Source organism: Esox lucius, chromosome 6 (assembly GCF_011004845.1).
Source record: "Esox lucius isolate fEsoLuc1 chromosome 6, fEsoLuc1.pri, whole genome shotgun sequence".
Lineage (NCBI taxonomy): Eukaryota > Metazoa > Chordata > Actinopteri > Esociformes > Esocidae > Esox > Esox lucius.
The window spans coordinates 19,658,148-19,671,810 of record NC_047574.1 but is presented as its reverse complement, the minus strand read 5'-3'; the positions used below and the strand labels follow the sequence as shown (position 1 = coordinate 19,671,810).

The 13,663-nt window shown below is 38.5% G+C and overlaps 1 protein-coding gene across 5 annotated transcripts in view; it reads left to right on the top strand.

The window, feature by feature from the left end:
* Positions 1-13,663, top strand: part of wdfy4 (WDFY family member 4) — a 63,454-nt gene that overhangs the window by 167 nt on the left and 49,624 nt on the right. For 3 of the 5 annotated variants that reach the window (XM_020047425.3, XM_020047422.3, XM_010899231.4), the window contains exons 1-8: positions 1,206-1,481; positions 4,422-4,769; positions 7,047-7,158; positions 8,717-8,964; positions 9,380-9,508; positions 9,694-9,883; positions 10,784-10,973; positions 12,573-12,733. In XM_020047425.3, the coding sequence (XP_019902984.2) occupies positions 1,461-1,481; positions 4,422-4,769; positions 7,047-7,158; positions 8,717-8,964; positions 9,380-9,508; positions 9,694-9,883; positions 10,784-10,973; positions 12,573-12,733 (1,399 nt within the window). In that variant the 5' untranslated portion in view covers positions 1,206-1,460. Of the gene's footprint in view, positions 1-1,205; positions 1,482-4,194; positions 4,303-4,421; positions 4,770-7,046; positions 7,159-8,716; positions 8,965-9,379; positions 9,509-9,693; positions 9,884-10,783; positions 10,974-12,572; positions 12,734-13,663 lie in introns of those variants that run through there. The other 2 variants (XM_020047423.3, XM_020047424.2) reach the window with 2 other exon arrangements.

Genomic DNA, 13,663 nt, shown 5'->3' with positions numbered 1-13,663 from the left:
GACGGTTCAAGAACGACGGATAAATTCCACTCGGCCCTCCATTTGGGTGTTAATGTGTGTCTGAAAGCTGATGGACCGAAAATAATCAAGCGTGTTGGGGCTACACACTTCGGTGGCCCCTACCAGTTAGTGTGCAAGGATGTAGCCTCCTCCATATGTGAAGTGAAATCGTGAAAGACACCACGTTATTTTGACATTAGGCGCAACATAGGCATGTATTTTGACATGTGACATGTACAAGATGAAATAGCTCCAGTAGTATGTTAGCTGTTACTGAGATAACTTTAATGTAAAATAACAGTAGGCAGTTGTTAATTTTAATTTCATGTTGTCTTTAAACACTGAGATGTTGCCCTTAAAGCTAAATCTCTATTTATTTTTTTTCTGGTCTGTGCTAGGGTCTTATGCTAACCTGAGTGACCTTGCCTGGATAAAAGAACACATTGGAGGTGTTTATCATACTAAATAATCTAGATCTTGCCATTAAATGCGTGGGCAATTCCAATTAAGTCATTTGGCTGGGCCCCCTAACTTTTACCTGGATAGGACTAATTACACTGGCTTTGTTAATCAACTGAGATTCATTAGTAAAGCATGATAGTTGTATTGGCAAAAGCAGAGTGATGAGCCTGTATCATTCATTTGGGAGAACATGTATACTTTTGTTAAACTCTAATACAGTTTCCTTTAAATTCTATTCAAAATTGTATATAAGTGTGTTTTGTACTGACCAGAGTCCTGGGTTTTAATTTTAATCGGTACTTTCTCACTTGTCAGTTACCGACCACAAGATGGTGCTGTCTGATAGGACTAGTGGCATTCTTCATATACAGAGCTAATAATACTAAAGGATAGCCAATATGTGATGGAAGTGCATCACTACTCGTTTATACAAATTGATTACCCTTGATGTTAGGTACAGTAAATCCTTTTTTAAATGCCATGGTCACAGAAGTGTGTTAAACTGCCTTTATTAGTAAAATTTTATTTAACCTTTATTTGATGTTTGGAAACACATTTTCCCTGCTTCCAAAATGTCATTGTCAACACGAGTAACACCATGGGTCTATTAAAAGCCATTGCAGTCAGAGTGAGAAGAGAGGTGGGAGGGGCCACCATAGTTACCAGAATAACATCGCTCTTCACTTCTGCTTTCGGCTCCTCGGATGTGAGCCACATGACCTAGCCCTGTTGTAAGAGGGAGCTGCTCGTTGATCAAAGTTCAAATCACACGTCTCTCTCACTCTCTGCAGATTACTCCGGGGGCTAGTGTAGTGTGGAGGAGGACACACATTTGAGAGAGGTTTGAGGGTACAGACTCACTAACTGGTGCGATTAGGGCCGTGTAGTATGTCCAGACTTGTCCAAGCCTGCACACACTGACATGGGAAGAGAGAAAGGGAAAGAGGGTGACCCGTTGTTTGGATTCCACAGCTCCCTGACTGCCACTGGACTCACAGATGAGTCTCACAAAACCCAAGGTAGGTGCAGCTACAGTATGTTTATCAGGCTTTCCCCCACTTGTCTGGCTGTCAGGGTCCTGGGCTGATGTTCCATTTGGGAGAGGTTGTATAATAGAGAGATTTGTGTTTGGATGAACAGGGTAATATTCTCATTAACAAATGTTTCTCCTCAACTAAATAAAGCTACACTGTTAACACAAACCAGTTATGTCATGCTATGAGGAACGAGATAGAAACATAAAGAGAGGACTAGAGAAAATGAATGGCACTTGGTCCCTCTCACATGGTTTTTCAGATTAACTTTATAATAAGTGAAACTGCTGGTGACGGTCTCAGAGGTTGGAATGTCTAACAGGACTTTATCAGCAAGTTATTCTGCTCTGCTGTGTTAACTGGATGTAATTATTTATTACTCTGTTAAGTTCACAGACAGAACATAGTTCCTAAACACTGCTCACAAGGTTTATCTCTCTCTCACACACACACACACACACACACACAGACACATTGCAACCTGGTGAATTGCAAACAAAGGCAGTCATATTTTCCTTCCCCTGCAGCAACCCAAGCCCAGGGTTTCATCACAAGACAACAATTACATTCCTATGTGATTGTAAACTGCTGACAGGAAGTGGCAGTCTGTGTGTCAATCCAGGTTTTACAAACATTTTCAGGAATGAAAATACCCAAAAGGATCATTAAACAAGTAAAAAATCAGCAGGCTGTTTTTGGCGAAGATATAGATATGGGGTTAGGGAAAATAGGATTTTAACTGGGTGTAATTACTGGCTTCCTCACAAGGAATAAGTATGAAGTAAAATATGTGTGTTTTCCACGTGCCCTTGCCTGTGTGAGACTAGCATGTGTTGTAAACAGATTAGTCAGTGATGTCACAAATCGCTACATTTTTCTGAAATTAAAGCATCAGTAATCCAAACTCTGAATGATTAAAACAGGAAGCTGATTCCAAGAAATTAGTCTTTGTTGCATTTGATTCTAACCCTTCACCCTTTGTATTTCTATACAGTGTCCATGGATTCAGTTTTTTCCTGACCTTTCTGGCACTAGAGATCCAGAAGCTTCTGCACATGTGCAGATTGCATTCTGAACATTTAAATTAATTTGCAAACTGTTATCCAGATCGACTTAGACTTGTGAATGAATACATTTTCATAGTTTTTTGTACTGGCCACATTTGGTTCCTGGACCCACAACCATGTCGCCATGCTCTACCTACTGAGCGTTATTGGGACCACAGAAATTAAAACCCTGCACCTCTTTCAACAAACATTCAACATGTTTTAGACTACAACAAACACATCTGTTGTAACTTGTAACAATAGGCTTTTACAAACAAACATAACACAAACAGACAGTATATTTTGGTACTGTAGCATACCAAACACATTCAAGACACAGACTTTGTCTAAATAGCTCATTTAAACATTGGCTAAGGAGGCAGACTGAGTAGGCCATATGAAAGGAACTTGCCCACTGTCAAACTGGTTATCAGTAGCTACGGAACGGCTGGTCAGTGGTGAAACTTTAGCAAACTTTACCCATATGGAAAATACATGTATTTTAAATATATTTTTGAATACATTTTGAAAATATATCCCTGAATACATTTGGTAAATATATGTAAAAATGTTTGAAATTGGCTGCTTAAATATATTTGTAAATAATGTATTTAATGCATGTCTAAATATATCAGACAGTCGGCAAGGTGGTGTTTTGAACCTGCGAACTTACGTTCTGGAGTCAGGCGCACTAACCACTACTCAAAAGAGAAAAGGTTGATTGGGGAGGCAAATAGGGGAATTACCAGGTTTATGTTAGACTGTCTATAAAATGTGTTTCAACACCTAAATGTGACATTATCAATACGTCGATAATTATATTAATCTTTTCACTTTCACAGGACCTGAAAAATGCATTTTAATATGGGCTTCAAAATAAATGTTGTCATGTATTTTCTTTAATACATTACAATTGTAATGAGCGCATTGTTGACGGTGAAATACATTTGGACCAAACTGAAATTTATTTATACATTTTCAAATACATTTTGGAATAAAAGCTGAAATGTATTTTGAATAAAGATAAATGTATTCAACATATATTCATCATATATTCTACATACATTTTGCATAGCAAAAATATATTTATTTTCCATATGGTTTAGTCATGCACTAACTATAAAACTCCTGTGGTTGCTCACTTGTTTGAGCATGCTTCTACTTGAATACTGTAGGCTACATCCTAAGATAAAACAGACACGACATGAGGTAACCAACATCTTACATTAACTTACAAAACATTGTGTGTACAGTAGGTTTTTATTTCTGAGAAAAATATGAGGCGGATGTGCAGGAACCATCATCTCAAAAAGTAGTGATTGAGCAGACAACTTTTGTAGTGAAGAGGACTGAGGAGGTAAATTCTTACCTTAGAAAAAAGAGTGGATGAATATGATTTGCCCAATGGAGATAGCTGGGCTTATGCCCCCAATTCTTACCTTACTTTATTGAAGTTTAAAACTTAAACCGTTAAGATTTAGTGTTAGAGTTCAAATCATGGTTAAGGCAGAGGTTAAGACCAGGGTTTAGGATGGGGAGAAGCATTAACTCTGGTCAAATGTACTCTCAGACTCAGAGCATTCAGCCCATTTAAAATACAAGCTTTGTCCTTGCCATTAAGTCAACCGATCACATCCATTTTCTGGTTTTAGTGTAAATCTGCCTACAAGACGTGTGACATCCTTGACGTGACGTGCTCTTACTGCTACTGATTCCGGCGAATCCTCCAACGTCATTTTGCAATTCTAGTTAGGAAATAGGCAAGTGTTGTCATGCTCACGCATCTCGCCCTGAGCTGTTGAATTCTAAGTTGTTGATGGAGGTGTGAATAGAATCTCTCCATCCATCTTTACACACCGTCTTTCGGTCTGTTTGTCAGAACCAGATGGATGACGTGGAAAGGATCAACAAGGAGACAGGGGAGCTGAGCACTTCGGGGGAACATGCCGTCGCCCCGGACCTGAATCTGAATGAGGGGGTGGAAATGGGGGAGAGAGGGGGACAACCCCATGCCCATACCTTACGGATCCTCAGAGAGATGCTCCAACAGCTGGAGATACACACACAAGATGGAAGTGAGGGAACCTCCAGACAGACGCAGACGCATCTCTCCCCCAACCACACACACTCCCAGGAAAACACTGTGCACCAGGGCCAAATACTTGCACCCCTCCCCCCTGACCAGAGAGAAGGACACTTATTCCGAATACTGCCAATCTACATACAGGTACAGCGCTGGGATATCCTTGCCTTTTGCACCATCACTACATACATTCTGTCTAAATTCATCATCCTGGAAACTTTTTTTGTGACTTCAAAGTGAGCATCATTGTACAGAACACATTCAGAGGTTGGATTGTCTCTAGCAAATCTAACCAATCAGAGGTGGAGATTTGGTAAGGTCATCATGAGTGATTATATCAGATTTAATCTGCCAAATATGTTTGTTTACCATTTGTTTACCTGGATTGACAGCTGTATGTAAATAGGGAGTTTGTGGGTTTGGACATTTTAAAGATGCTTCCAGATACAATTTAATTCAGATCAAAGACACACGTCCGCCACTTCAATGGTAATTCAATTATACAAATTATATTTGATATTTATACCCGTTTACAATATTAAAAACATCTGTTAACATTTTATTTTGTGAGTCCCAAACGTGCATCTATTGATACTTTCCAGATTCTCTACTAAGTATCAGTAAAATTTTAATACAATTGTTTTACTGTTTTGCAAAACGCAGTTCTGGGGCAGGCAAAACGATCAATACACAGAAATCCTCAACAGGCAAAGGTACAAAATCGCTAGGCAGGAAGAATGGTCTAAGGACAATATGGTAATCCAAACATGGTTAGTCTAAATAGCTGTTCAAAATACTTAATACTTCTCAAACAAACTTTCAACAATACTTCACAATGAATCAAAGAACAGCACAGGTAAAAATAGAGAACGTAATCAACGACAGTTGCGTAAGATAACAGGTAAACTATTCAGAACCAAAAGGATAGGCTACATTCAAAACCAAAGGAAAAAAATTTACGAACAGAACAGGTTACATTCAAGAACAAACAAAACCAAAACCGATCAAAACAGAACCTCACAAATGGATTCAGTGTAATAAAATAAAATAGTCAACTGAACTGAGAGAATTGGTCAGGAGTTTGAATTCTTTTGCAAGGCACTGTAAATCTAGCAAACATTATACAGCTCCGGAAAGAAATAGGAGACCACTGCACCTTTTTCTTTCCTTTCCTAAAAGTTGAAAAGGAATGTTTTGAGTGAGGTACAGAAGTGTTCAATTTGCAGTGGTCTCGTAATTTCAACCCTTCTGTTCCTCACTCAAAACATTCCTTTTTGACCTTTTTGGAAAGGAAAGAAAAAGGTGCAGTGGTCTCTTAATTTTTTCTGGTGCTGTATATATTCTTGGGAGGCCAGGGAATCTTTTATGGCATTTTTGATATAGACATTTCAGAAAAATGAATGAGGGACATTTAGGAGGCAGTTTTAGATAATATCCTTCTGGGGATTTTTCAGCCCCCACCAAAAATGCCTTTTTGGCTACCCCCTCATTTGCCTTGATGAAGTAACACATGCTACATGTATTATATGTATTTGCTGTGCTGTCTTTTTTCTAGCGTTGACTTTGTCTAATAATTGTGTAGAATGAGCATACAGTACGGAGTTGTAATGTTGTTCCACATAGCTCCTGAGAATGTATGCGCTAACATTAAGTCCCTACGGATAAGCATCTCTGCTAAATGACTCAAGTGTGATGTAAATGTAACTAAAACATATTAGTTAAAACAAACAAATCATACAAACAGACAAAGCCCATGGGATTTCAACAGTCCATAGGATTGAATTTAAACACATCAATATCCATACCTTCATACACAATACAGAAACTACATGTACTGTATACATCTGGTTTGAATATCTGTGTTGTTCTGCGATATGGGCTGGTATTTATACAACTGTCTGTGTGCATTTCAAGAAAAGAGAAACGAAACCTACTTCTGTGCTTCTGCTAAATACTCTCTTGGGGCATCAACTACTTCAGTTTAGCCTAGTCACAACAAGTGAAATAACAATAATTTTCTGCCTGTGGCATTTGTTGGTTGATTTTCCTGATGAAGGTCTGTGTTTGATCAGGATGTTGTCCAACAATGGTGTAAAATTAGCAACATACTCTCCTGTCTTTTGTCCAGGTCTTTTTTTCTTGCAGTACAAATGTAGCGTAGCGTTGTTTTACTTAGCTTAACAATCCCTGAAATGTTATCGCTGTCTCTCATTTTTCAGTTTCCATTTAATGGGATTTTTGGTATGCAAAACATTCCTTCACATTGTCAAAAAAGGGAAATAACAAAGCTATAATAAAGAACAAAAGTGAACTTGAAAAGAAAATGAGAAAATCTAACATTCTTAGCAGACATTACACACATGTTGTTAAAAGGATAAAAGCATTCTAAATATAGGCTTTCCATCTCCCTTTCTAATGTAGGTATGTGAAAGTGCTGTTGGAACCGAGGAGCTGGATCTGAAGAGTCTAGCTGCTCTGTCTGCAGAGACGGTGATATCCAATATCCATGACAGGCTCGCCAAAAAACCTGCAGGTATGCCCTTATTATAGTCATGGATGGACTTCCCTGTGTGTTCCACTTGTTATTTTCCATTGTAATTGGTTTCTTTTAGTTGTTTTGCTGGACAGTGTTGGAAGGCCGTGTGTGAGCTTGTTTTTACGTTTGCCTGTTTGCATAACATTAGGGGGATTTTTTTGAGAAGTGGGTCGTATTTTTAATTTTGAACTACATTACCAAGGCATATGTTTTGGACTGTTTTGTGTGATTCTGTTCCTCCAGGATGTCTTTAAAAATAACATTACAGTTGAGTTGTAGTTAATATTTCACAAACTAAAACAAACATTCAACCATCAAAACAGAGATTTCATTCATGGTAACTCTTCAGCATTGATTTCAATTAATTCAAATGTAAAATGCATGAACAAGTGAAAGGGTTTTACCTAGTTCAGAGGCTACCTTTGACATTTCAAGAACTAACCAATCTTGCGTTCTCGAGCTATAATTCATTTTTGAAACTTTCATAAATGATGCGAGGTATGCTAAAGGTTTATGAGTGCATAATAAATAAAGAATAGTGTGCATCTCTCATCTTAATTACAGAAAGGCCCATCCCAGCTTTTAATACCAAATACAATGATCTATGCTAAATCTGTCACAGATTAATTAAAATGCGTCATAATGGTTTAACTGTAGACATTGCAGCTTGCATATAGATTATAACTGCTTTATCCAAGACATCCTTAAAAGTGACTTAGATTATTTATTTATATTCTGTTTTCGTAAAGGAATACATTTTTTAGTTTTTTAAATAATAACTCAAAATTACCTACGTTTGTGTTGTGAGACCAAGAAATATCAATCTTAAGATCTAATTGTAACTGATGTAATGCTTGGAAGTCAGACAGTAAATAGGCCATGCTGTCCCCATTCTGGTCCTGGAGGGGTGCACACCTAATTCAAAATGTGCCCTACCACTTACACACTTGATTGATATTATTAACCTATTATTAAGTCTTTAACATTATAATAGCCAAAACACACAGATGGTTTTTGACTATGACTGGACTCTTACTCTCTTGAATGTCTGTCTTTCCAAACGTTGTTGAATTGACAATTTTGAATTTACACAGTCCAACTGAAAAATTTACAATTTTAACCTTACAAAGTCCAACTGACAGTTTGACAATTTTGACTTTACACAGTCCTACAACAGACTTTGGTATGTGACACCAGAAAGTGGGAGGAGTTTCAGGGTAAAAGCCTATTAGTATTTTTTGGCCTCTGCATTAGATCAAGCAACTTCAGCTGACTATTTTAACAAGTGTGCGATCAGTTTAAAGATTAATATTTTCTTTCTTCCTATCCCTTTATTGTCTACACTCTTGAATAATACCTGAAATGTATGTATTTCAATTTAATGAAGAGACTCTGTGCACGTTATATAAAAACATGGTTATAGCTGCTCCCCATTTTCTTTTGTGAAGCTTAATCTATAAGAGTACAGGGGTTGTTTAGTCATGTGTTTCAAGGCCATGGGTGTATGCTATTCTAAAGTCTATTGTATCTCTGCCTGTCCAACTGTCTCACCTAGAGGAGGCTCGCTACGATGTGCAGCAGTACTTCCAAGAAAGAGGACGGATGGACAACACAGAAGACAAAAGTCAGGCAGACCACAAAGAGGCAGACAGGAGTGAGACTGGTGTCAGACAGACAGACAAGAGTGAAACAGATGACAGACAGACAGATAGGAGTGAGACAGACCACTGGACAACGCAAGCAGGCAACAAAGGATGGCTTCTGTTGAAGACTCTGTCTCTTCTGTTTGCGACAGATACTAGGGTGAGAAAAGTTTAATATGTTTGAATGTCCCCATGAAAGTATTCCCTGCTCCATTTAGTTTAGGTGAACTCTGACAATTCAGTCCCTTGGTGTTTATCCAGGTAACTGAAAGTGAAATCAGTAAGAAACCCCAAGTATATAGGTACATTGTTGACTAGTTCATTAACTTTAGATGATTCAGTGATCAAGTCTTGGCAATCTCCTCACAGACAAACAATGCCTTGCTGGCATATTGTTTATACACCATGTTTCAAGTATCAGGCCTCCTCAATTTTCTACATTCATGCTTAAAGAACACATTTTAAAGGCACGTCCTATTGGCTTAGTGGATTTACTGTTGCTATGGTGGAAAGAAATTATTATTCTGTTCTTTAGGAAGTACAGTCAGATTCTTGTGTTTTTTCTCTGTTTTCAGGACTCGATGTTGGTTGTAAAGCCAGGTCTGCCGGCAGCTCTGGTGAAGTGTCTGTACCTGCTAGTTTGTCTACCGGCCAGGAAAGAGGAAACGGGAGGAGAGGAATCATTTGAAGAACTCCTCACACAGGTGAATCTTCTTGTCTCTTTCCATGGGATACACAAAGTTAAAGAGTCAGGGTCGTTAAGATTGGTATTGCTGATTTGAATTCCAGTGCCGATGTGTTAAAATCAGTCCAATCTCAGGACACCCTATGGTCACTGTGCCCTTGAGCAAGGAACTTAACCCCTGAACTATCCTTCTCTCCTCCTCAGGTCTTGGTACAGCTGTGCAGTTATCCCTCAAGTGTGAAAGAGATGATGGAGACTCCAGAATTGCAGTGTCTTATCATCTCACTCACATCGTTGCATGACCTGACTAGCTCCCCCTGGAGGAATAAGGCGTCACGTGTCCTCAGAGCGGTCTCTGCTGCTAAGACTACAAATACCATCCCCTGCCTACAGGGTGAGTGGATGTTGTAACTGATCATTTAAAAATGAACTGTTAGTGGCCCATACAGGAATTAAACCCACAAGTTAATTGTTTCAACCATCACAGAGAGGTTTCTCAGGTAAGGCACTGAACAGCATCACTTTCAGACAGATGAGCTACAAAGAATGTAGGTAAATAAAACATTACAAATGTTTTGTTTATTGTTTTAGACTAATCAGTGCTTTACTTGTCTTTTATGACAACACAGTACCTCCGTCGACAATTGTAAGACATCTTAATCAGTTTTGCTTAATTTATTGTTTGAATGTTTTATCTCAGTATTCCAATAGAAGTCAGCTTACCTGTCAGCAATGTTTTGGGAGGAACAATGCCCACCAGAAGACATGATTTCAGGGCAAATCTAGTAGTAAATATTCACATGATATCTATCACATGATATCTCCCATCCATAGCACAGATCACAAATTTATGTTTAATGATTACAGAAACCCTGGAAGTATTACCTGGGCTAACAAAAACTGCTATTTTTCAATGTGTATGTATCACCCCCATTGTTGTTTTACAAGCAGTGACTAGCGTTAGCATAACGTTTTTTAAACTGTTACAACAAAGATTTAATTATTTTAATTGGCCTTTAATTCTGTGGTATTTGTCATGACTTTATTGGTGTTGACTATATCAGCATTTTGATGGTGAGAAGTGATTTAGTGATGATGGAGGCATTCAAGGTGCACGTTTGTATTATGTTTAAAATGTCTAAAACCTTTAGTAAATTATTCATTGACCCTTTATCCCTTGCTCGCTCTCTCTCTCTCTCTCTCTCTCTCTCTGTTTATCTCTTCATCTCGGTCTTCCTGCGTATTCCTCTTTGCTTTTTCTTCCACATCTTCCATTTCCCCTCTTTTTCCTCAGCTAAGAACTGTGTGCGTATCTGTATCCAGAACCTTCAGCGCATCAGTGACCATGCCCCAGGTCCAGTCTTAGCTGAATTGACTGCCACAGTGTTCAGCTTCATCAGTGACTCGTACCAGCTCAACCCCGCTCTGTTCACTGAGTTTGAAACCAACCATGGATACAATGTCCTACAGGACATCATGACCAGGTGAGTGCTACAGAGGGAAAGGGACAGAGAAGTATTAAGATGAAGGTAGGGTACAGAAGGGGGAGGTCGAACTGCTGTGAACCAGTTGCATCAATCTACAACCCTGTTTCCAATAATGGTGGGACGTTGCGTGGAATGGAAATAAAAACAGGACGCAATGACGTGCAAATCGGTTAGACCCTATATTCAATAGAAAATAGTACAAAGACAACATATCAAATGTTGAAACTGAGACATTTTATGGTTTCATGAAAAACATATATGCCCAAATGTTTCAAAAAAGTTGGACAAAGGCAACCAAAAAGACAGAGGCAACCAAAGACTGGAAAAGGTGTGTAATGCAAAACAAATCTAAACCTGGTGGAATATCACACAACTAATTAGGTCAATTGGCAAAAGTTCTGTTACATTATTGGATGTTAAAACATAATTCCAGAGAGGATGGGCCGGTCAGAAGTGAGGATGGGGAGGGGTTCACCACTCAGTAAAATACTGTGCAGGCAAATAGTGTAACAATTTAAGAATAAGGTTTCTCAACATGAAATTGCAGAGCGTTTGAGGATATCATCATCTACGGTACATAATATCATTAAAAAATTAGTAAAAACACGGGGCGTCGGTCCATGATACTCTTGAGCAGTCAGGATTTCACTAGACTAGCCTAGCAGTAATGAAAGAAGGTACTGCTATACATGTTTACTAAATATACAATACAAAATGTCATCTTTATAATCTTGCATTAGCAGCAGCCATTTATTATAGTTTACATATGTCTGATATTGTCTACTAGCTAATGTAATGCATCCGTCAATATTATTGGTAAAATCTAGAAAACATGCAGATGAAGTAGCTTGCCATCATTGCCATGTAATGCTTGTCCTGTTAGCTTGTAAAGGGGCATTGAACAATGTTGATGTAGCTTGCTATGGATGGTTAATTTAATCTGTGGAGAAAGTTAAGATTAATCTACAATAATTCTAAATTAGACATCTTTGGACGTCTATATAACATCAACAAAATGTGGTGTGAGGTCGTGATTAACAGTTGTAATTTAAATGTTGTTAGTATATTAAATTGCTATATCCTCAGTAGCCTATATTTAGTGTGTGTGTATTATTTCAAGCAATATAAGGCATTCATTGTCAAGATACATTAATTTATGCTTCTGCACTTGGCAGAATAATATAGACAATGTGTCCAAGTAAAATACTGCATATTTTCCCTCAATTTGTAAGTTGCATATACAGTATAATACTTAGGAAACTCCCGACACTCATAGAGATTTTGCACACTTGAAAGACATCAAAGTGTAGAACATGACATTTATTATCAAGACATTACACAGTCCATTTTCAGTAGCTGGATTTGTATAAATAAAGTGGACATAACCAACAGTAGAATGATATCCCATCCTTGAATTTCAGCTTGCCACCCCATGTAAAATTATCTAGAAATGCCATAGCTAATTCAGAAAAGTTCAGAAAATCTAGTTTCCTATTTTAGTTTCAAATAGGAATATTTGACATTAGTTTTACTTTCTTCCTTTGCCTTAATTCAAATGGACTTGGCTCATTGACATCTTTGTTTTCCGCATGGCAGGTGTGAAGAAGGAGTTCCAGAGGAGCAGTTTAGACCAGTAGAGGACCTGTTGTCTCTGATTGCATCTCTCTGTCTGTTTGGGAGGTCGGAGCTCAAAGTGGCTCTCTGTGTCACCAACCCTCAGCCACCCGGGTTCAAGTTTGACCCCTCAATCAGCACAGGTGAAACATAGAAGAACACTTCCATTACACACCCTAACACACTTTTTTAGCAAATATACAAGACACAGGGGAACCTTGTGCCCCCCCCCCACAGGTTAACAGGAGCCATGAGGTGATTATGTTGAAGATGATGAAGTGGAGCCTGACGCCCTAATTCTGTTAACGCGCATGCCTCCATCCTAAAACACCACCAAACAGAGGCTACCCATCTATCACATTCATGCTCTCTTACCCAGATACATATGCACGTGTGTGTGCACACGCACGCAGAGGACATTCATCACCAACGGTAGCACCTCTCGCCAGCAGGGAGACCACTGTGTTTTTTCTGGGGAGGTTGATCGTATTTGCCCGTGATGTGATTTTCGATTACAGGAGAAAATAAATTGTATTACAAACCACTTTCATTTATTTACCACTAACATCGCCGCATCATGGGCCTAAATCTTAGATCTTCTCGGAATGTACTGACAATGCTGGGTTTCTAAACTCACTATCAGGTCATATTAAGATGTTTTTCAAATGTCTTTATGCACCGTACAATATTTGTTTTCTATCAATCTAGGTGAGCGTAACTTGATTTCATGTGCTGTTTAGGTTCTAGGCTATTTGTGTGTAAATGCTTCAGTCTGAATTCCTTAGTGGAATTGACTCTGTGACCTTGCTATTTCCAAATACGATAAACAGAACTAAAGCAGCTTTGACCTCTGAGTACTACTTTCTTGTTTAAATTACTTCATGTCTGCTAAGTGACAATGTAGGTCTTGAGCCCCTTCTCAGTCAGTATCAAGCACATAAAATAAACCTATTTTATCTGCTAGCAATATAGACACTGCAATTTACCAGTATTTAGCAATGGGAAACCCAGCCTCATTGCCTCATACTATTTCTAGTTCAAACAATGAGACATGAGTGGGTATGGTACATGGC